This window comes from Alnus glutinosa, chromosome 9 (assembly GCF_958979055.1).
Source record: "Alnus glutinosa chromosome 9, dhAlnGlut1.1, whole genome shotgun sequence".
NCBI lineage: Eukaryota > Viridiplantae > Streptophyta > Magnoliopsida > Fagales > Betulaceae > Alnus > Alnus glutinosa.
In genome coordinates, this window is record NC_084894.1 from 20,362,454 (window position 1) to 20,388,200 (window position 25,747).

Sequence of the window (25,747 nt, forward strand, 5' to 3'; positions counted from 1 at the left end):
TAATGGCAGTCACAGCAAGACAAATTTGGTTACGGAGGAATGCATGGATTTTCGAGCAGCGTTTTGAACACCCAAACGTAGTATTCAATGAAGCCACAAAGTCATGGCAGGAATTCAGAAGGTGCAATTTGAAAGTCCTCGATTCGTCCCAGCTTGTAGAGAGGCCTGAGGAGGAGAATAGCAAACAAAGCAGATGGTTACCTCCTCCAAATGGTGTGATCAAAGTGAATTGGATGCGTCAATTAATGTGGCTAAGGATTGGGTCGGTTTGGGAATCATAACAAGAGATAGTTAAGGCCTTTGTATGGGAGCAAGAAGCATAACGCAACTAGGAAGAACGGACCCAAAAATAGTGGAGATTATGACAACTCTATAAGCTGTGCAGTTCAGCAAAGAAGTGGGTTTTTGGGATATAATTTTTGAAGGGGATGCGGCTCAAGTGGTCAATGAGTTAACGACAGATCTCCCGTGTTTTTCTAAAATAGGTCATTTCATAGAAAGCATTCAGATGGAGCTGCAACATTTTCGATCAACGACGTTCCAAGCTATTCCACGCGCATGTAACATAGCAGCCCACAATCTAGCTAAGGTGGCTTCTTCAAATAACATTGTTTTTAGGGAGCAACCGCTTCCCTAAGATCCTTCTTTTGGATCAATATTGATGTATTTTTTCAGAATTATATGAGAGAAGTTTCTTCTGTTCAAAAAAAAAAATAGTGAGTTTTGAAAGGATTTATTAAAATCACATTCGTAGCTCCAAATATTTAGAACCAATGGCTATGTTGAGTTGAATTGGTCAGTAGACTTTGTTGGCATTAATGTCAAAGTTTCAAACGCCAAACATCAAATTTCAAACCAAGTCCACAAACACAATCGTAGCGTAGCAAGAGGTTCACTCATTTTGACCCTTCAACCAAGAGTTAAGAGTCAAGAGGAAAAATTAAAAAGTCTACAGGAAAATAGGTGGTCGTTGTACGTACGGATTGGTCCACTTGTTTGCCTTAAATAATACTTGGCGTGGCGTGTGGCGGGGGGATAGCCGAATATATAGGTCAGATGGATGAAGTTGAAAAAAAAAAAAAAAAAAAAAAGAAGGAGATTTCCCACATGCAATTATCATTATTATGGACCTAGGAGATTAAGAGTGTTAGAATAATATTGATATGTTTCTTATTGGATTTATGACCTTTCTAGTATTATATTAGAATAATACTGTTATATTCTTTATTAGGTTTATTACATTTTAAGTATTATTTCTTTTCTAATGTATTCTAGGGTTTAGTCTAGAGTTTTTTGTCTAAAACTCATAGCCTTTCTATATATAGAGGTCTCTTGTAATACAATAAGATTAAGACTTAAAACAATGTAGTCCATTATTCTCTTTTGCTCCTTCTCTCTTCCATATATTTTTTCAATATATTTTACATAGTATCAAAGCTATTTATATAGTATCAGAGCCATTGTCTTGTGGCCTCCAATAAACGTTTTTGAAGTTTTTTGGCCCTCCCTTTGGTGACCTTCGTTTTTCAATCGTCCGCGATCCGCCGCTCAAAATCTCTTTCACGCCTTCATCGCAGCCTCATATGGGAAAAATTTTATCCCAGTTCAATGCTTACGAGGTATAGATCTACAGATTTATGGAAGATCAGTCGTTATTGGCCTTTTCCGACAACTTTTGGCCTTTCCCGGGGACTTTTCTGTCGATTTTATGGCCTTTCCCGGTGATTTTCCGACAACTTTTGTCGACTCCTAGCCTTTCCCAGTGACTTTCCGGCCTTCTCTGGCAACTTTTTCGGCGACTTTCGCCTTTTTTTTTTCCCCGTTACACCTTGTGTTTGAGGGAAATGTTAGAATAATATCGCTATATCTCTTATTGGGTTTATTACTTTTCTAGTATTATATTATAATAATATCGTTATGTTCCTTATTGGGTTTATTACCTTTTTAGTATTATTTCTTTCCTAATGTATTCTAGGGTTTAATCTATGGTTTCTTGTCTACTACTCATAGCCTCTTTATATATAAAGGTCTCTTGTAATACAATATGATTAAGACTTAATGCTAGGGGTGGGTATCGGGGGAATCGGGGACGGTAGGGGGTTTTCACTTTGTTGGTGAAGTCGGTAATTTCACCGACTTCTTTTCGACATGGTCTCTTTCGACTGTTATCGTCACCGGTTAACCGGTTACAAAGCTAGACGAAAATAAGGGAGGCTTTGCTGTTAGACCGACGAGAAAAATGGCTTCCACGTCTCTGGTTCTGAACGTAGTGGTGGCAAATGGCAATGGTGGCGATGGGCTAGCAGTGGCTCATTGATCTGGTTATTGCTTGAAAAGAGCAAATGAGAGAGACGAAAATGAGGAAGACAAAGTGAAAACTGATTCTGTTTGGCAAGTGAAAACACAAGACGACTCGTATCATTTCAAGAAACTTCTTTGCCTCCCTCAAATACCCTTGGACAATCAAAATCGGTATGAACTGCTCATGAAGGTTTAAGGGCAAAATCGGTGTGAAATTTTTTAATCAAGGCTCAAGACGAAGACACATGCAATAGGTGGAGTACAAATTTTTATAATTTATTTTTAAGTAGGCTGCAACTAGTTTTTATAGGTAATATGGAGAAAAGTAGGTTGTAACAGTACCGTCTCATGAAATGCAATAATTCCTATTTCCTGCTCTACTCTCAACACCTATCCTCTTCGCTGTGACTTGTCAATAGTCCTGTGCAAATCTTGGAAGCTTGGAATGTGGAAATTGCAGACTCATTTACATCTTGAATCCGCTGGGTCAATGACCTAAACCTTCCCTTCCCATACCAACACTAGGCTTGTCGGTCAAGGGAATGCTTTTATGATAATGTGCATCAGAAATGCGGTACAGCTAAAAAGGTTTTTTTCTAACAAAAGTTTTATCCTGGGCAGGGCAACATTACTTACCCTAAAATCTTTATACTTAATAATCGGCACACATGCCACCCTATGCAATAAATTATTAAATTAACATACATCTTTATAGCACATGATTTTCACTTAGATTTTAAAAGTATACATTTGAAAATCAGGTTCTTGAGTTTGAAAAAAACACACAAACAGTATTCATAAGAATCAACTAACCAAGCCATACAGTTATCATGAAAAAAAAACATCACTTTAAAAAACAAAAAAAATAAAAATAATAATAATAAAAATCGTAAACACATTCTAAATAATACAAAAATACTATATAACAATTAAACTTAACTTTATTATCCATACTTCTCAAAACACAAAATAAATACTTTAGTGCCCATATTAAATAGTAAATAGCAACATTTGATTTGATCACTTCAATTTTCAAATTAAACTAAACAACATTCTATTCTTTTCAATTGATACCTGCAATGATAATAAAAAAAAAAAAAAAAAAAAAAAAAAAAAAAAAATCAAAACATAAGCATAGTGATCAATTAAAAAAATACTACAAACTAAATATTAAGTAAAAAAAAAAATACTATTACCTAAAAAGAGACATCATTTGACAAAGTACATCCTCCAAGCCTTCCGCGTCATATATGACGGAATTGGACATTATTTCTATTTTCTACCACAAGAAATTATTTAATAAATTAATAAAATCAATGAATAATTGAAACAATTAATAAAATATGAAATTTATTTTGTTACCATTACCTGAGTCAAGCTTGTAGCTCTCTTCATCTTCAACATTAGACAAGTATGACTCATGTGCACTAATGGGAGAAGATCTCAACCAATTTTAAGTACATACAAGAGCTTCAACTGTTTTTGGAGCCAAAAAACTCCGATAAGGATCTATCACGCGATCCCCAGTGCTAAATGCTGACTTAGAAGCAACCTTGGTAATTGGAATTGTCAATACATCTCGCGCTATCTCAGCGAGGATTGAAAACTATGTCGAATTTACCTTCCACCATATTAAAATATCAAAGTTTTAACTAGGTGTCTCAACATCCTCTAAAAAATATTGTTCTATTTATCTTACATTGCATCAAATTTCGAGACGCCTGAAATGAATGAAATTTTGTAAAAAGTAGTTATAGACCTAGAACTACCAACTAATGTTGTACCACTCCACACTTCATCATTGATAATATAGACCCACTTCCAACATTTTTAGAACCACATGCATAGTGCTCATATAACCGACCCAATACCCACTTCAGTTGAGAGTCAATTATTTCCGCTTTCTCTGCCCCAAAACTAAGCAGGAACCAATATTCCAAACCGGCCATCTTATAACGTAGATCAAGCAAACTAGTCACAAATAACAACAGGTTAATCTTTTTAACATCTCCCCAATACTTATTATGTTTCTCTTTCATTCTGTTCGCCATGGTATTCAACAACGGATACTACTTTCAGAATATTCTGTCAAACATGAATAAACAGAACAAAGTACATCGAAATATAAGTTGAAAGTTGAATGCAAGGAACCAGAGATTTGCATTGTAACATCATAAAACACTTGCAAGAACTTAATAAAGTGGCGGATATTATACCAATCATCATCTGTCGGAGAACCCAAACCCCCTTTTTCCCGCACCATCCTCGTACAAATAGTTTAAAAAATGTCCATCTTCATCTATCATAAGTTCAAATGCCCCTTCGTACTTCTCTACCACCTCCAACATGGTATAAGTAAAATTCCATCTAGTGGGAACATCAAGTGTCAAGGAAGCATTGCTCTCAACATTTTTTCTTTCTGCACAAGACTTAAAAAGAGCCAATCTTTGGGGGGGAAGACTTTACATAATTCACCATATTTCGGATCTTTATGATTAAATTGTCAATGTTTTTCAAACCCTCATGCACAATTAGATTAAGAATATATGCAGAACACCTCACATGAATAAACTCATAATGACAAACAACTTCCTTATTGGCCACAGTTATTTTTTTAAACCAATCAATTGAAGTATTATTAGCACTTGCATTGTCAACTGATATTGTCAATATCCTATGAATACCCCATTCAACCAAACACTCTTCTAATTCCCTTACAATTGTTTGCCCCTTATGATCTGTCACTTGACGAAATGCTAATATCCTTTTGTGATATTTTCAATTAGTATCAATGAAATGTCCAATGATACACATATAATTCATATTCTGAATTGAAGTCCACGTGTCAGTGGTCAAGCAAACCCTTTGACCAGTCGTAAAAAACGTGTTCTTCAGTATGTTTTTATCCCTCATATACAGTTTGACACAATCCTCCATCACTGTAAATCGAGAAGGAACCTTAAATCGAGGTTCAAGAACCCTGAGTAATTTTTGAAATCCCTTTCCCTCCACGGTCATAAAAGGCATTTCATCAACAATAATCATTTCACAAAGTGCCTCCCTAATAACCTTCTCAAAATACTTGGCAATCATGAGGTTGTTACCACTACCACCCTGCCCAGCCCCAAAAGTGAACTTAGATTGAGACCTATCCTGTTTAGATTTAGGCTCTTATACTTTTGGCTTGAGGTCACATGATACAGCATAAATGAGGTGCCATTGATTTTTGGGTGACATTTATAGAGAGTCCCACAGTAATTGCAATGTGCCATGGGATCATCATCAGGGGTACTTTTATCTCTAGTGAAATGGTCCCATGCTACAGATTTGTTTGAAACATTTCTTTTTTTCCTAGGAAGTAGTGGTCGTCCACCACAACCATGACCACCAACTAGCATAGATCCATCAGCAGATGTTTCTACGTCCTCAATCTCTGTGAGAGTTACTGGGGTGTCCTCAATCTTTATGGGAGTCACTGGAGTGTTCAGAGGAGAAGATAGAAGACAAGAAGCACTACCCAATGAAGGTGTGCCTAGAGGTGAATCCATCTAGAATTCATTAACAACTAAAAATTAATAGTATTCTTTATTATGGTAAACAAACTTGATACACTATATATATATATATATATATATATATATATAAGTAAGAAAAATATCATTAAAAAATGTAAAGCACAGTTAAGTACACAGGGAAACATGATGCACTAGAAAATCATTAAAATAAGCTATAAAATAAAAGCTAAATAATTTTTTTTTTAAAAAATCATTAGATCAATATTGATTAACAATATTTACTGCTAGAACATGTCGTACTGCTTTAACACAAAGCCATGGGTTAACAATAAATTAAGAATATTTAAGCATTTTAACACAATATCACAAGATGTACTGCTTTAAGCCTTTTAACACAAAGCTATGATTAGTTCATAGTTAGTTCAATTTGAGATTGACAATTTGACACACTACATGAGTGATTGACATTGCGTGGAAAGTAGAAATACTTTGAGACTTGCACACGTCCAAAGTCCAGTGATTGAGTTGATGCCCACGTCGCACAGCTCCAAAGACAATGGTGTGTCAGTCTTGTGTATGATACCCATGTATTATTAAAAGAAAAGAAAAGTAAAATACAAGAAACATGGACGAGAAATAGTGAATTTTTAGAGTCAAACATTGCTGCACTGACAAGTTTAACGCAGACTTTTCAATATATGATCCATCTCTTTCTATGGTCGCCTGATCGAATCACTGGTGGGATTTGGAGAAACAAGAACCACATAGGGAATGACACTGTTGTTGTTCTCAAATCAAAACTAAGATGTGTTCTCACATACTTATAATAATAATAAAAAAATAAAAAAAAGACGTGTTCTCACATGGCCATATGTTCTGAAGCCCTAGACTAGGACGTGTTCTCACAAATCGTTTTTTCAAAGCTCAAGCCCTACACCTAAGACGTGATGGTCTTAAAAAGTGTGCATAGTTAAACTTCAAATTCAATACCAAATACATGTAAATAAAAAATAAAAAATAAAAAATAAAAAAAGAAGAAGAAGAAGAAATAAAGCATAAAAGAAGAAAGGCTTTTGTTAAGTTTACCTTCAAACTATGTCATGGCTCGGCAAGAGATTGAGAGAAAATGAGTTTTAGAGTTTGGCAACCGCAAGAGAGAATGGAAGAACGAAGAAGGCGTGTTTATGAAAGTTTCAAGTTAGGCTAGGTTTTTGAGTTTTTTTCTAAGTGATGAATATATAGGATGCAGGGAGCAAAGTTCTGATTCAGTTCAATGAGAACTTCTAAACTAAGAAGGCGTGTATTTTACTCTTTGTAAACGCAAAACGGTGTTGTTTTATTATATAATTTTTTTTTTAAGGAAATAAGATGTTGGTTCGGTTGGTGCGAAAACCGACTTCCCGGAATCCATTTCGCCAACCAACCGAACCGACGTCGATAGGCAAAATCTGTACCGCCTATCGGCCGCCAGTTGTCTGTGGCGGCTCGGTGTCAGTGCGATGACGGTCGGTGGGCTGCAGGCAGCCGATCTGCACAGGACTACTCAATGCAATGTAGTCCATTATTCTCTTCCTCTCTCCTTCTCTCTTCCATATATTTCACATAGTATCAAAGCTATTTAACAAAGAGTAAGACAAAATTCATCCTAAAAAGGGCAAACATATTATACTTCAATTCCAGTTAAGCCAAATCAATATATTCAAGAAAATTCGAGGATTTTTCTTTTTATTTTTTTCTAACTGAATAAAGAAAATGGTTATAAAGACTATCATTCTCACTCCTCAGCTGAAAAGAAGGAGTTGACGATTCTATAAACTAAAAATGAGTAGGTTCCCTAACAATAAACCCAAAACAAACTAAAACAGTGTTAAAATAATTACAAAGGGTAAGAAATTGGTCTAACAAATGACCTGGTCAAAGGGTTGCACAAGGTAATTACAGAATCTAAAGGGGTACAGATTAAAGCTACTCCATCTAAACCTCCACTTGGGAACAGCGACAACTACCGGAAGGAGGTTGAAGCGTAGAAGCAATGTTAGAGTCCGAATTTAGGATATCAGAAATGGCACTATAAACCAAAGGAAAACATTTGTATATATAGCCATTTCTGACTCCTTTTAGAATGATAGACAACTTCCAAATATAATTTAGGGTTAAATACCTTATTGGTACCTGAATTTTGGCAACTTTATTTTTAGGTACCTAAGTTTTAATTTGCATCACAAATGATACCTCAGTTTTGGGAAAAGACTGAATTGGTACCTCAATCAAGTTTTTCGTCCAAAAACTAACGACTCGCCACGTCATTGCCACTTAGCACCACTAGGAACACGACACATGTTCCTTGCGACATGTCAGCATCCACATAATTGCTAAATCACTCAAACACCTTCACATCACATACCCATGTTATTTACTGATTTTGGTGGGAAATGGCAATTATGTGGGTGCTGACATGTTGCAAGTGACAAATGTTGTGTTCCTAGTAGTGTTAAATGGCAGTGACGTGGTGGGAGATTAGTTTTTGTCGGAAAACTTGACTGAGATACTAATTCGGTCTTTTCTCAAAATCGAGATACCATCTGTAATACAAATTGAAACTCAGGTACCAATGAGGTATTTAACTCTATAATTTAAATGAAAGAAATTGGTAAATTTTGAAACCACACTCATTCCTCATGAATTTATCCCACAAGATAAAACTGGTAAACCCAATAAACTGGCTCAATGAGTTACCATTTTTCTTGTTTAAATTTTGTTACTTTGAAAATAAAAAGTTCACATACCCCCTAAACTACCATCGGTCTCAATTGACAATGTTCCTCCTCCCCTCCAAACTACCAAAAACTTGTCAATGTCCCTCAAGGCCAGCAAAAAGATAAAAATGACCTTATAATTTTTTCAATAAAAACAAAAATGCCGCTATAAATTCCAGAAAATATATATATATTAAAAAAATATGAAAACTTTATTTTTAAAAAATAAAATAAAATATTTTTAATTTCTTTAAAAAATTAATTTAAAAAAAATTGAAAACTTTTTTAAATTTTTAAATTTGGCCACCCTTGCTTTTTATGTATTCTTTCTTATTTTTTTTTTTTTAGTTTTAGTCTTTTATTATTTTATTAAGGGTATTTTCGTCATTGGGTGAACATTGACAATTTTTAGTGGACAGAAATTTCATACAAACTGGTTTGTAAGAAATTTCCTACAACTCACATATAAGATTGACATGTGTCCATTGGCATGTGAAAAACATATGTTACTTAAATAGAATGTACTTCTTACATGTTTTTTTATTAGTATTAATAAAAAAACATGTGCTTCTCACATATTTAAAAAACACATGTCCTTTTTATATATGGGTTGTAGAAAATTTTCTAGTTTGTAAGAAATTTCTATCCATTTTTAGTAGTTTGGGAAGACATTGTCACTTGGATGGTACTTTGAAAAGGGTATATGGATTTTACCCAAAAAAATAAAATAAAATAAAACAGAAGGCATAAAAGCCATTTGACTATTTATGCAAAATTGGTCAAGAAAAAAGAACAATTATGGAAAATTAATGTAATGACTTCGAGCCAAATGACTTTTAATTAAAAGTCAGCTACCATAATTTTCGACGACTAGTTCGAATGTCTATTTCCTGTTTCAACGAATGAAAGAATGAATTTTTCGTTACTTGTGCTCGAGTTTGAAACTTTGAATCTCAGGGAAAATGTAATCTTATTCCAGCAAAAATGTAAAGGAAAAAGATGGATTATGATTTTCAAAAAACATTGTATACGAAAATGACAAAAGTGTGTTGTTTAGACTTTCTCTTTGGCTTAAGTGCAGTAAAAAAACCTATAACATATGTGTTGTAGTTTTTAAATGATTCAGATTTAATTTCATTCTATATCTCTTTCTCAAAGAATGTTTAGAATTAAATATGCATTGCTGAAAAAACTACAGCACATATATGTATGTATATTTTTTACAACACCTAAGCAAAATCTGATTAGACGTACTGTAACATTTACTATAAGTTTCTTATAAATTAATATAGTAGTTTACGTGCTACTCACCACCTCAATCACTAAACAATTAAATTTACCTGTTTATTTATTTTTGCTTCATTTTTCTCATCCATATTATGTCATGTGGCACTCATATTGAGTGATACGTGAATTTGTAACATAATTATAATAAAGTTAGGAAAAAAATATAATTTAGCCCCCCAAACTATTATTATTTCTCCGAATGGCCCCCCAAACTACCAAAACCTTTGAAAAATGCTCATTTTGGCTAAATATCTCCATAAAACCCCTGCCACGTGTCATTTTCAATAAAAAAATAAAAAATCAAAATAAAAAAATAAAAAAATTCCAAAAAAAAAATCCAAAAAAAAAAAAAAAACTAAAATTTGATTTCTTAATTTGATTTTATATTTTTTTTTAAAAAAGATAGGTGTTTGGGGTGGCGTTATTTTCCAACCGCGACCCGATCTTCCCGACACCCCTCCAGTCACCGTCCATTTTTCCGTCAAAAACCAATCGAGGTCTTCCACAATGATGATAGACTTGCTTGTCATTTGTAAAAAAATAAAATTCAGATTGGAATCATTCATAACCTTCGAAAGATCAATATCATAGACATCAAATCAAATGATAGGAAATTAGCCATGTTCGCGTTCAGAGAGGCGGGGACAAGTTCACCGAGTTGCAGGCGTGCATCGTGCCCAACGATGATGCTGGAAAGAAGCAATACGTCCTCCAATCGATAGCAATATTTTAAAAAAAAATATATATATATATTTTTTTTATTTTTATAAAAAAATATTAATTTTTAAAAAAAAAATTGATTTTTTTTTTAATTTTTTTAATTGAAAAATGACACATGGCATGTGTATTATAGGGATATTTCGCCAAAAGTAGCATTTTTCAAAAGTTTTGGTAGTTTAAAGGGCCATCTGAAAAAATTGTGGTAATTTGGGGGGACTAAATTGTATTTTTTCCTAAAAGTTATGATACGCCAAGCATGTTTTAATTTATAACCATTCATACCTTCCTTCACTAAACAATGTAGGCTTTTATTGTTAATGTGTTTTGGGGGAATATTTTATATTTGAAAAAATGTTATGTTATGACATAAAGATCATAATTATTTTTATATTTTTAAGAGAGTTTTGTGTTGTGAGTTGTTTATTAATTATTTTGTTTTGAGAAAAAAAAAAATCCAATCAATCAGCTCAAAAAAAAAAAAAAAAAAAATCCAGTAAGTTTTTAGCCCAACCCCTTGCACAGCTAAAAAATACTTGCCCAACGATTAAGCTTGGTCAACCTCAATCTTTTCCTTTGCAGCCTCCTCATATAATATGTATGCAATATAATGCAAGCCATGGATGCATCGCGGAAGCTTACCCACATCGAGCTAACTCATATACAATGTTGCCTAGTCAAGCCCTAATTGAAATTAGGGTTATATATTTTTTTTTTTAAGCACACTGGCAATGGCTATTATGGTCCCAAGTCTGCATCACCTTAGAATTTCTCTCCTGGTTCTCCCCTGCTTCTCTGTGCAGCACCAGAACACCTTTTCAAATCTGTGGCAAGATAAGCCATCAAGCCTTGGACTGCTTCAACAACATGGACTACTCGTACTAGGGAAAGCACCCACCTACTAAGCTTGTTGCTATGGTTGCACAAACGAATACAACCATTGAAGAACAAGAATGGTTAGCTGACAGTAGAGCCAACAATCATGTGACTAATGAGCTGGCCAACCTGACCATTCAGCAGCCCTTCTAGGGTTGAGATTATGTTGTTGTTGGAAATGGAGTAGGTCTTGGAATCAAACACAATGGTTCTTCCTCTCTCAAACCCTTGAACTCTAAAATTCAATCTAATTTTTATCTTAAGGATATATTACGTTGTCCTAATGCTTCAACCAAACTCCTGTCTATCCAAAAATTCTACCATGATAACCGTTGTTATTTTAAACTAACATCTATACATTTATTTGTGAAGGACATTCAAACCCAGGAAATCCTTCTGACGGGCAGGAGTGAAAATGGATTGTATCCATTGTGGTGTTAAAGAGCCTCTCTTAGCCATAATAAATGCAATTTCACTGCAACCTTAGGATTAAAGACTACATATTTTATGTGGCACTTTAGACTAGGTCATTGCTCCATTGTAACCATGTCTCATGTACTCAATAATCATCACTTGTCTATTACAAGTGATGTCAATAATAAAATGTCTTTTGCGATTCTTGTCAATTGGGTAATAGCAAAATATTTCATTTTCATTCTTCTGATCGAATTAGTTCTCATCCTTTAGAACTCATTCGTATAGATCTTTGGACATCTCATGTTTACTCAAAGAGTGGTTGCAAGTATTATGTTATCTTTATTGATGACTTCTCACGTTACATTTGGCTTTACCCCATTCACGTCAAATCTTAAGTTTACACATGCTTTGTTAAGTTTAAAACTTTAGCTAAAAGTTAATTTCCTCATTGCATCAAGAAACTTCAATCAGATGGGGTGGGGAATACACATCAGTCCAATTTCAATCATTCCTTTCCCAACATGGTCTTCTTCATAGGAAATCTTGTACACACCTCTTAAAAAAATGGTTTGGCTGAGAGAAAACTTCAACACATCCTTGAGATAGGATTGACTATGCTAGCACACTCATTAGGTATGTCCAACCGTTACTGGTTGATTCCTTTCTCACACCAGTATATATCATTAACAACGAGCTCCCCAAGTATTCATTAGGATCAAGTACTAACATCATCTGCACACAATCACTAGCATTACCCTTCCTATAATTTAAGAATTTCAATTCAAATAATAGAAAATCTCGTATGCATTGAGAAATTATTCCACCCATCTTGTTAGTAATCACAATAATGAATAGTATTTTTTTCTGCACAATCATAAATAACTGATATAATATAATTAGATCCCAATTTTTAAGAAGCTTAATTTTTTTTGGTGAAGTGATCAAGTACCACAGAGCAAATTATGTTAGTAATTGGCAAGTATGCGGTCATGAACCCCATACTAGATGAGGCAATTGGCCAATATATGGTCATGTACCCCGGATCGCCTCTTACTAGGTAGCCGAACAGAACAAAACAGACAATCGAAGCAAGGTTATGATTTTCGTGTTAAGTTATTGAGTGAACGGTTACCTAATACAAGACGAGGGAGATTGGTCCCTCAATGATATAAGAAATTCAACAACCCAATCTTGGCACCTGAAATCAACCATGCAATTACGACCGCCATGCTAAGGCAGCACTTATGTCCATGATCCCTCACTAGAGCAGGTGACATGAAAAGAGGGCAATGCTCTGTAACTGGGCCCAACACAAGAGGCCCAATTAATAAAGCCTTCTCCAATTCAGGAAGAAGCATAACAATACGAGCTAATTAACTCAACCAGCCCCCAACAGCTATTGGAATTGACTTTTACCAATGAAGCAGCAGCCATGAACCAAGCCCATGAGTTTCCCTATGCGAAAAAAAATGGACAATGTAGTTTGGTACGTAAATATGTGATTAGACACGACTATTGAAATAACCATGAAAAGCACGCCCAATGTAGCTTGACACAATGACGATTCTCATAAAAGACGGACAGCAAGGATGAACACAGTAGAGCATCAAGCTAATCCCCATATTAAAGTATGACTAACCCCTATCACAAGTATTATCAGCCATTAATGCTTAGATAGTGTAACGCCCAAGATAATAATTAAGTGTTAAAAATACTAATTAAACTAATTAAGTAATTAATTAGGTAAAACGTATAAGAAAAACACTTAGAAAATGTTTAAGATTGAATTTCTGTGTATTGTGTATAGACGGACCATTTCCGTGTCCAGACGGGATAATCCGTAAGTAAGTAGTGACTTTCAATGTATTGCATCTAGACGGACCAAGACACGTGTCCGGAGAAACTTGGTAAAAGGTCTGTGTCCGTTTTGCTGTGTCTGAACAAGCTAGCAGACGGATTAGTTAGTGAGTTTCAGTTCTCACACGTGTCCAGACAGGACTTGCATAAACTTCTTATTTGTGATTCCTCATGCGTGTGTCCAGACAGGCCACTTATGTGTCCAAATAGGCTTCTGTTAAAATTGTTGAATGGCGACTTTCAGCTCATTCCTCCGAATTTCTCCCTCCCTCTCATGCCAACTCTTTCTCTCTCTTAGGGTTTTGACCTAAAACCCTAGATCTTGGTAGATTGAAACCTCTAAACTCAAATCCGACGCTGGAAATGTGATCCTCGAAGCAAGATCTACGTTTTTACCAATTAGTTTAAGGTAAATCCAAAAATCTTAGTCACTCTAGATTTTGTGTTGATTTTTTAAAATTTGAGTTTTATCTCTCACTTTTCTTTAGATGTTTGGTGTTCTTGAGGTATTCTAGTAATTTCTAAGCATTGGGTTTCACTTTTGATGAGAAATCAAGGTAAGACTCAAAACCTTAATTTTGTTTAAGTGTTTTAAATTAGTAAATTTTGTGTCTAACCAAGGGCTGAGGAAAGGGGGTTGAGAGGGGTCAAACGACACCCCCCCCCCCCCCCCCCCTCATGGTCTCACCTCCCAAAAATTATTCTTTCCCCTAGAAGAATTTATCTAGATGCCTTGGTTGCCCACCTTCAAACACTTATCAGGGGACAAATCATTTTTAAGAATATCAAAATTCACAAATCACGCCAAAGTCATGTCACAATTTCAAACATTTTGGTAATTACGTCAGAGTTTAGACCAAGGTTGAAGATGATGTGATACAAGTGTTATATTTTTACAAAAACGCATCGTTTAAGCTTTGTATTTTGTTTACCAAAAATGCTCCATTTAACTTATTTTGTAGAACGCTCGTTTAAAATATCCATTATATTTTGTTCAAATGGATGGATTATGGGCCCACAATCCTCAAATCGAACAAAAGTTGTACCACGTGTGTCCTTTCCTGTTAGTGGGTTTAGGGTCATGACAAACTATTTCCTTTTTTTTTTTTTCTTTTTTTTTTTCTTTCTCTATATAAGATCTAAACAATATTTTACTTAGATTTCCAATATTAGCTCCATATCAACCGAGTGGTTTTGACCAGAATTTCAAATAACATTATTACCTTGTGACCATAATTTCAATCCTCTAATAGATTAACACTTGAAACTAACATATATAATATATGCATGAATAATATGGTAATGAAAAAGATTTTATGAAAGTTTCTTTTTCCTTTATTGAACATTCTCCTAAGAGACAACTACTCAATTTAAAACAAGATTGGTTGTTTACCATTGCAATTCTGAACATTCAAGTGCAACATTTTTTTTTTGTTCTTTTGACATTGTTGGAAATCAAAAAAATCTAACAATATTGTCAGGTTTATTCATGGGTGACGTAGTCATTGATTTTGCCGAGAGAAAAGCACCAAGTGGATTGCTATGCTAATCTTCCTCTAAAATCTATATTTGATATTTGAACGACAATTTTTTCATAAATATTGTTAAAAATCATTTATATAACCGAATGAGAGATATATTCAAAACTATCAGCAATGAATAAATTATGCACCGATTTCAAAATATAAAAACTCATCGAGGATGATTGACTAAATTAACGTTTGGTGTGACAACTTTGGAGAATATATTAGTATACAAGCACATCAAGACATAACATCAAATATATATGAAAAACATTGACATCATAACCTGGTCATACAAGCATACATATATCCCACAACTTCAGAGGATGTAAGTATACATGCACATCCAACTTAAACATCACTTAAATCATATGCATACTAGTCGAATAAAAATATACATATGCTCTTTCCCATTAAGACACCATGCCACATCACCCCAACCATCCTGATATTCTCGGCGGAGGGTAAACAACGATCATGGCTACAGAGGAGCGAGAATCCAACTATTGTATTCCCTAGAAGCCTACACTCTACGATTAAATAGAAGGAAAACAACCTCATAAGGTATTGATTCATTTACACAGTCATTCGCTAATCTCTTGTACAATTCACTCTGACGAAATTCTATCTATTAATATAAGCATCAGAGTAATTTTCCTACTAGCACAATCGACAAGGATTCTCGTACTTACCCATGGTTCCTTTTTATGGGTCCTCTTGGTCTGATGTTCGGGTGCGATCAACTATATCACAATCATTCGTTAATCTCTTGTACAATTCTTTTTGACGAAACTTTATCTATTAACTTAAGCGTCAGAGTAGTTTCCTTACTGGCACAACTGATAAGGATTTTCACACTTACCCATAGTTCCTTTTTACGGGTCCTCTTGGTCTGAGGTTCGGGTGCGATTAACTACATCAACAAAAGAAAATCAATAATTTTTCTAAAAATAGTTTTCAACTAAAAATATAAAAATGGTTTATATTATAAAATACTTTACGTCGAAAATAGACCAAATCAAAATTTTGTTACCGAGTGTTTGGGTCTGAAATGATGAATCTTGCCAGAAAATGTTTAGTTTCGACAAAAATATTTATGGGCCGTTTAAATTGTGGTAATCTTAGGAATCCTAAAATATTACCTTGTTTGTTTGTACTTAAAGTAGAAGGAATCTTGCTAGGAATGTAGAGTTTCTTCTAAAGAAGTAGGAATCCACATTCTCTTGGCCTTAAAAGAAAGTTTTATTTCTTTGGGATAATTGCATTATTGGTTCTTGAAATTAGCCTAAATTATAAATCACTCTTTGTGGTACAAAAAGTTCATGGAGAGTCCATGTGGTAAACTATAATTATGAATCACTCCCTGAACCCGTTTTCTGTCCATCAAGTTAACAGATTCCATTAGTTTGTCACGTCATACCTAATAGGAAATCAACGCGTGGCCACCCTAGGCGTAGGGGAGGCCATGCGTCACCCCTCAGACGTGGTCGGGCCACCCCCGACAACCACCCCTTTGCTATTTTCTATTTTTTTTTTTTAAAGATAATAATAATAATTTTTAAGTTTTACTTATTTATATTTTTTTTTATTGTAATGGACACATGTCGATTTCTTATTGGATATGACGTGGCAAACTAATGAAATCTGTTAACTTGGTGGATGAAAACGGGTTCAGAAAGTGATTCGTAATTATAGTTTACCACAGGGACCCTCTATGAACTTTTTGTACCATAATGAATGATTTGTAATTTAAGTCAATGCCAAAGACTAATGGTGCAATTATTCCTATTTCTTTTAATGACAAGAATGTTCACATTCTCTTGCCCATACAATTTTATTAATAAGTGCTAAATCACAATCTTTTAAAAGATTGTCATGGTTTTTTTTTTTTTTTTTTTTTTTTTCATGCTATTCTTGGGTTTGATTGTGACGATTTGTAAAATTTATACAAAAAAAAATGAACTATTTTATTCCACAAAAATTGAAAATGAGTAAAATCTGCGTATAAAAGTAAAGAACCATTTTATTCAACAAAAAACAAAAATGAACATGTCTTATTTTGTTAATTGTTTTTTTTTTTTTTTAGTGAAAGGTATTTGGCTAACTGTTTGACTTAAGTTAAATAAAAGAAAGAAAAAAAAAATTGATATTCTTACCCGTTCAACAAGGATTGATACTATAATTTTGTATTGAAGCTCTTTAAGAAGGAAACGTAATGATATTTTAGAAAGAATATATAATTCCTTTTCCCCCATGAACTACCGGTCAATGTCATTTTGCCCTCACGAACTACCACTTCGACCAAAAGAGAGCATCAAACTACCATTTTAATACACTTTGCCCCCTTCAGTCAGGAATTCCATTAATTTTGGATGAAATATGCCATTTTTTACCGTTAATTTTGACTTAAAGACCAAAATACCCTCTACAGTAATTAATAAAAAATATTAAAATTAATATTTAAAAAAAAAAAAACCAAAAACCTGATGGAAAAGGGGTGGCGGCAGTGGCCGGGTGGCCTGCGAGCCACCCCCAGAGGTGGCTCCGGCCACCTCTGGGGTGGCTCGCGGCCCACTCCGACCTAAGGGGTGGCCGCACGGCCTCCCCAGAACCTGGGGGGGCCGCGCGGCCACCCTAGGTCATTTCTAGGGTGGCCGCGTGGCCACCCAGCTTTCAGGGTGGGCCGCGAGCCACCCCAGAGGTGGCTCCGGCAACCTTTGGGGTGGCTCGCGGCCCACCCCGGCCTAAGGGGTGGCCGCACGGCTCCCCAGAACCTGGGGGGGCCGCGCGGCCACCCTAGGTCATTTCTAGGGTGGCCGCGCGGCCACCCAGCTTTCGGGCTGGCCGCGACCCACCCCAGAGGTGGCCGGAGCCACCTCTGGGGGTGGCTCGCAGGCCACCCGGCCACCTCAGGGGTGGCGACACTTCATCCTTTTTTTTTTTTTTTTTAAATGAGGGTATTTAAGTCATTTTTGAAATTGAGTTAGGGCATTTACGTCTTTGCATGAATTAGACTGACAGAAGGGGACAAAGTGTGTAAAAATGGTAGTTTGATGCTCTCTTTTGGTCGAAGTGGTAGTTCATGGGGGCAAAATGACACAGGCCGGTAGTTCATGGGGAGAAAAGGTAATTACCCCTAATTCTTACAAAATGTTTAGAACTAAACTAAACATAAAAATCTCATATTCCTAAAAATCCTATTAGATTCTTAATCATTCCCAATTGAATAATTAAATTATCAAGCAACATCACATTCTTGGCAATGTAGATGTGGAGGAGAATGTTGAACCTAAGCCTAACCCAAATCCAGAAACGGTCATGATTCAGTTGAAGCTGACCAATCCAAATGAAAGCATAATTATATCCCCGAGGCCGGTTAAAACCTGCCCAACAATTGGGCCTCGTCAACCTCCATCCGCTACCCTTGCAGCCTCACATACATGGATCAGGATTCTCTCAAATTCTTTGTCCGAATTTGATAGAATTCGAGCAGGTAGTTGTGAGTAAGCATTTATGGAATCCACCTGACCAGATAAGCAGTTGGGCAGCCCAACTTTTATTTGGTCAGGTGAATTCTATAAATACTCACTCACAACTATCTGCCCGAATTCTATCAAATTCGAGCAAAAAATTTGAAAGGATCTTCATTCCACATGCATAGACCATTGAAGCAGAGCCTAGCGGAAGCTCACCTACCTCAATTAACACGTATACACTGCATTTACTCCTAAAGGTCACCCTGATTTGCTCTACCACTTTTATCGAGAACATTTTGGACACTTTGTCAGTTCCAGATCTCAAGTCAATGGTCAAGCAAATCAACTGACAATCAGAGTTAAGGTCTCCAATTTCGTTACTATACCTAATTCGAATTTCCTTATTTTGAAAAGGATCCGGCTTCCATGCTTTAAACTACAGCACAATGCTGTGGAAAACGGTACTGTTTGAACTGTTTTTCACTTAAAAATAATAATAATTAAAAATTAAAAAAAAAAAAAAAAAAAAAAAAAAAAAAAAAAAACTTAAGGAGTGGCCGGCCACCCTATTATTGGCCAAAGAGATCCACTCCAGTTGGCTTTGAGGGTGGTCCGGCCACCCTCACCCCTAAAAGGCCGATAAAGCAAAATAAAAAAAAAAAAATTAAAGGTTTGGGGGGTGGCCCGGCCACCCCCAAGGACCTGGAGGTAGTTTCGACCACCCCATACGGCCGATCTGGGGGTGGCCGGCCTTTGGGGTGGTCCGGTCACCCCAAACCCCTCACTTTTTTTTTGTTTTGTTTTTTGGTCGAGCCATCCCCAAAAGCCGACTGGAGTAGTTCGTCCATCCCAGATCAGCCAAGGGAGGGTGGCCCTTTGGCCAATAATGAGGTGGCCGGCGTTGCCCAAAGAGTTTTTTTTATTTTAATATTTTTGATTTTTAATTATTATTATTTTTATAATTTTTAAATTTATTAAAAAATTTACAAATTGTTTTAAGTGGAAAATGTTTTCCGCTCATAAAACTACCGCATGGAAACCGGATCCTTTTGAATAATGAGATTAAAATTTTATATGTATACAAGATACCCTGATAATTGAATAATCAACTAACTAACGAGTATTTTTTTAGCTATGAAAACTGGAACCAAAACCTCCTGACAAAGGCCTCTCACAATTGGAAGGCAATACTACGCTTAATTAGAAGGTAATATCCTGACCAATCCATACCCGGGAGCCAGCAATTTAACATTATCTTATAGCTTCTTAAAATAGCTATGGCGCTACTACGCTTAATGTCGGTCGAGCTGTGACCAAGTAAGAGTGTAAAATACCAAACAAATCGAGAAATTCACAAATTATGTATTATTTAAACTAAAGGATGAGTACCACAGAATTCCACCGGATTTCTTCCAATGCTAAACAAAAGAAAGCAATAAACCACCCCAACTTTTTTCAACCAACTGCCCAAGACCAAGTCTTTCATGAAAAACAAAAACGAAAAGGAAAGGCAAGAAGAAGGCATTGGCACTATCCTTTTAAGTCCCCATTCTTTGCAGCTGCTTAGGCATCGGCAAATCTGCAGACACCAAAGGCGAGCAATTCAATCGTATCACTTCACAATTGCAAAAAAATACCAAGGAAAGCTACCATAGATAAAAATCCAACACTTACCCAAGCTCAGAAAGTTTCAGGTGGGCCTCTGCATAATCAACAAAGAAGGCATCCTCATCCTGGGAGAGGAGAAAAGTTCGCCAGGAATTAGCAAATTACCAAGTATCACTCATCATTAGTGAAATCTAATTGACAGCTAAATGAAATAGAAATACATACCGCGGCATATTTGTCAACAAGAGGGCGGAAGGCTGAGTCAGACAGAAGTGCCTTGTCAGATGGCAGCTGCAGAAGTCCGCCCTTGTCACCACTCAAGAGCTCCCTAATAAAATTCAACAACATTATTTTAAGATTCTATCTCAGCAATTTCAAGCGCATTGATGAGCATGGACAAGGTAATTTAAATAATAATTTAGACACGGAAAGCCCGGGAGGGAAGGAAACTCACTTGAAGTATGAGTTGTCAAAGATGAGAGGGTTGCGAGTCCAGGGTCCCTCAAAGCCAGAACGCTCCTTGTGGCACCTTCCCTGCCAAAAAAGAACAAAAAATCCAGACCAGTTGACACATTAATAATTAAACATGAAGTAACCCAAGGATCCTTAGGAATCATACTAACCAGGGTGTGGGCACCAGAAAGAGCAACAATGTCCTGGTCGCTGAGTCCCATTTGTTGGCTAAACACCACCCTCAAATGGTCAGAACCTGCATCAATTGAAGGGTGAAGAAACATCCTATAATTCCTTGAACAAAACACAGTTACAGGCTATCCAATCAAAAGAACAGCCAGGGTATCAACCAGAATACTAACCCTCCGTAGCAGCAGGAAGACGGCCCTCTGGAGGAGACTCAGGCTTGTCCTGTGAATAGACGAGGGCAACCATCAGTATACTACATAACCAGAGTATACATTCTATATGATAAACAAGAATCTAATACAAGAATAACACATCTAAATTGTTGACTTTTCACGATCTTAACCTATAGATGGCACACAACAGATATTGTTGTTGGAAAGTATTATGTGATTTACTGAAATTATTAAAAAAAAAAAAAAAAAAAAAAAAAAAAAAAAAAAGGATTAGCAGTGATTGACAATCTTAATCTGTAGATTGTCTGTAGATGAAACACAATAGAAAATGTTCTTGGAAAGTATTATGTAATTTACTTTTAAAAAAGAGAGAGAGAGAGAGAGAGAGAGAGAGAGTAAGGAATCGCGGTGATTGACTACTTTGTACAAATAACTGATAGCGACAACGTCACAACAAATGACAATGAACCAAAATACGTAACTTGGAAGTATACCGGCAGCTGTATATTCACAAGATTCCTAGCCAAGAGTAAAGGGACAATGATTTCCGCTGTATAGCCGGCCGAAACACATTGGAAACAACTTTTTCGTAGTAAAAAATTGCTAAACTTCTAGCCAGTTTAACAAATCCAACGTGGCTTCAAAAATGTTAAAAGTCAAGACGACGCAAATTTCCCATAGCAGTCTGGACTGAATGCGTTTGGTGCACAAAGTTTTTCAACATAAGGAACCAAGTAAGTCAAAAACAATGGACGAAACCATGAAACGATGGCACGTTATTCACGAGAAAGACCAGATGCCAAGAAAAAATTACACATCTCAGGCAGAAGAACCAAATCAATAAACGCAATATATATATATAAAATAAATAAAAACTTCAAATTCCAAAAATGAAAGTAGACTGACCTCACGTCCAGGGTGGAATGGGATCTCGGGCCCACCAGTTGTTTCAACGGCTACAACCCCAGCCAACTGCATTAAAAGAGATAAAACAAATTAAAAAATAAAAATTATTTCTAAATTAAAAAATTAAAAAAAAAAATTATTCAATCGAGCAGCGATATATATTTTTTTAAAAAAAAAATTAATTAATTAATTAAATAAAATATCAAAAATTAAATCTGAAATAAATAAGGAAAAACGTACCTGGTAGAAATCGGCGTAGGAGAGGATGGGGAATTGTTCCTTGATGGGCTCCAAGAGCCTGACTGCAATGTCGAGGCCACTGTTGGCGGCGTGGCCGAGCTCCTCCGCGTGCTTCATGGTTCCGAACGGACCTCCGGTCCTCGTCTTCACGTCAAAGGTCCCAGCAGAGTGCCATCTGTTCCAACCACATCATTTTACACACTTAAATACACAAATACACAGAGAGTCAACAATTTCTGCGCTCCTCTTGGCATTCTTAGAGGTCTTTTTGGTCTGCTTAGCCTTGGTGCCGAACACAAATACCATGGTAAATATTATAGAGAGTAAGAGGTCGTACGCGAGACGCAGCATGATCGGAGCGCAGCTCTTGTCAGCTATGAGGCCCCTGAGCTTCCTCTTGGCCTTCTCGATGGCCTTATGGTATTCAGCGCTCACGGTTGGATACTTCTTCACCATTTTCACGACTGTACAACAAGAAAGATCCGGTTCTCAGCACAATGAACCAAATTTATAGAAAACGTAATCAAAATCCAAACAGAAACAAGATCTGCGTTTAAATCTACAATCCAAAACGCAGCCAAAAACTAATTGGAAACAGAAGCGGATAGATCGGAGTCTTTGAGATCCGTGAAAGCTGGCAGGAACAAACCTTGGAAGGATGCAATAAATGGGAGAAAACAGACAAATGAAACCCTAGGGCGAGAGTGGCACGAGTAGAGCACAGGCCAGGAGTGGGAGAGCTTATAAAGGTGAAGCCATGGGGCTTGTGGAGAAAGAGAAAGTTCTAGTACTTCAATCTTGGCCGTTGGATGACTTAGATCGTGTGGATATTAATGGTTTTGGATTTGGACAGCTGAGATTGGTTTGACAACCGGATACAAGGCCGAGCTTTTGGGTAGGTGGAAGATTAAGAAAAAGACGGATAAGAAAGCAGACGGAGCAAAGGTCAAGAAGTAATTAGAGGAGGAAACAGTTTTAATGTAATTCAGCTCAATTTGTAGTACTCTTCCAAAAAGACGGTATGGTCCACCAGCAAAAGAGAATTAGAAACTTTTGGGGCTGTATCGTTTGTTGTAAGACCAAAATACCCTCTAAGTTCTTGATTTAGTACGATGAGTGGCAATGATATGGTACACTTCATTTTAGTAAAATCTCTGGATTCCAATATCTTCTTGGCACTTGTTAATTTTGTTAGAATGTAATGTTTGATAAAGATTTAATCTACGTGGACAAATCATCTTTTAAGTGTGGACCCAACATAAATGATCCCTCAAATTAGGGTTGTGCAATGGAAGCAATTCCAATAATTGATTAGTTTTTGACATGCACGTAGGGTCGTACAAGTGGTTGTAGTAGCGATTATTTGTTCATAACCGCTACCGTAACCGGGGTCCCTGGTTATACCTATTTTAACAATCGCAACCGCAATCAGCCTACTGGTTGTAATTTTTACCAACCGCCAGTTATCCGGTTATTTTAAACCGATTATTAACCGGATAACCGGTTTTCTTTTATTGTTGCAATTTTTAATTTTTTTTTTTTAACGAAAAACCAATATTTGTCTACTTTCCAGCAACTCAAATTTCCAATTTCCATAACAAATTAACAATATAACATGAAATACCTGTCATTCTCGGTGTCTCGGAAATCACAATAATAAAAATATAAAAAAACATTACAAATCCTAGTATCCAAGTAATCCAACTACTAGTTGGCAAAATGGCAATTGGCAAGTAGACATCCTGCATGGCTGCACCTACAGACTGCACTACTGCAGTGCCAAATTCATCATATCCACTGTATCCAGACTTGGAAGGCAAAACTATGCCATCCTCAATTCCTTACAAATCACAAGATTCACAACAAGTCACAAATCACAAGAAAAAAAAAAAAAAAAATTATAGGCTTTGTAATAAGCCAGTGAAGTCACAAATCAGTGAATCACTGTAATGCAATTATGCAATAATGTTTTAGACTATTAGACTATTAGTTACTAGTTAGTGACTTACAGACTTAGCGTATTATAAATTATATAATATATATATAATTATAATTATATATAAAATAAAAACCGGTTGCGGTTACCCGGTTCTTTAAAGAGTAATAATCGATAATCGCAACCGGTTATCCGGTTGCGATTATTTTCAATTTTTCGGTTTCCCGATTATTGCATGTTACCGGTTATTTGCGATTATTAACCGTACTGCTTGTATATCTCTGCTGCACGGATTAGCTTTTGACGGTAGGCAGAGGTAGGAGTGAAGTTGGTTTTCATTTTCTCCATAATTCCAACTCCAACACTCTTTTTAAAATATAAAATCTTATTTCACCCTTCAATCTTCATCTTCATCTCGCTACATGCAAATGACTGACCTTTAGATCTAGGAGCGTTGGTGGCCACATGCTTAACATTTTCCTCCGTGAGCATATCACATTATCACATGCTTTCTTCCTTATCTTACACCACGTGGAACTTCTTAACTTCATCAAGTGATGTGTCTTTTCACTTGCTAACATTTAAGTGAAATAGAATGGTAAGATAAAAAAGAAGTGGTTCAACCGCTTCAAAACGGATCGTTAAAATGGTCGATTTCACTCTTATAGCTTTTACATTTTTTTTTTTTTTCCCTTTTTTCTCTGTGTTGTTCCTTTATGGATGATTCATTTTAAATGAACTACCCAAATTAACAATAATACACAAGCATGGCATCCAATCATCCAATCTCAATCAGACATCATCACATAGATTATGAAGCATAAAAAGCATTTTACACATAAGGGATTAGGCTTTTTATTTCCAACTAATGTACACACTTTATACAACAATGCTAAAGTGAAAATGATTTTAACAACAACAAAAAAATAGTAATATTTCCTAAAAAAAAAAAAAAAATCATTATATCCGACCTTGTATCCGGTTTTACATAAAAAGCGTTTCAATTTGTAGGCTGTACACCCGACCTTATAAAAGCATAAAAAGCTTTTATATGTAAATCCACATAAGAGAAATTCGTCAGGGTTACTTTAGTCATTCGGTCTCCAATCGTGTGAGAAACTTTCTGAGCGTGAAAAAAGCTGCCAATCTCAGGGTGTGAACGCGTTAAGCTTCGGAAGATTCGCTTCGAGCAATGTTAGAATCACTTCCTAAAGTATACTACACCTGTCAGCCTTCTAATTTCATTGGTCCACATAGACGCCTTGGACGTTAAATAATCACGGCCAAGCTGTACTATCATTGGGATATGAGAGAAAGTCATCGAATGAAAAACAGCCACGTTATTGGAAAAGGTCGTTGACGGATTTGAGGGGTAGCTGCCACGATGACACAATTAGATACGCCATTCGCGCCCGATACACACCGCTCTAAACGTTGCTTCGTTCAATTAAAAGAATACTTTTCCGGTCAACAGAATAAAGCATATCCTTATTTTATTTAATTTAGGAAAAAATATA

General features: G+C 35.9%; 1 protein-coding gene across 1 annotated transcript; it reads right to left on the reverse strand.

The window, feature by feature from the left end:
* Positions 1-20,065: 20,065 nt before the first annotated feature.
* LOC133877579 (L-ascorbate peroxidase, cytosolic-like) lies at positions 20,066-23,174 on the reverse strand. Its single transcript, XM_062315939.1, has 10 exons — positions 22,944-23,174; positions 22,632-22,758; positions 22,295-22,469; positions 22,055-22,120; positions 21,149-21,197; positions 20,957-21,042; positions 20,788-20,867; positions 20,559-20,661; positions 20,400-20,458; positions 20,066-20,304 (listed from the first exon to the last, which is right to left on the reverse strand). The coding sequence occupies exons 2-10, from the start codon at positions 22,748-22,750 to the stop codon at positions 20,289-20,291; spliced, it is 753 nt and encodes a 250-aa protein (XP_062171923.1). The 5' UTR covers positions 22,751-22,758; positions 22,944-23,174; the 3' UTR covers positions 20,066-20,288.
* Between the last annotated feature and the right edge of the window lie 2,573 nt (positions 23,175-25,747).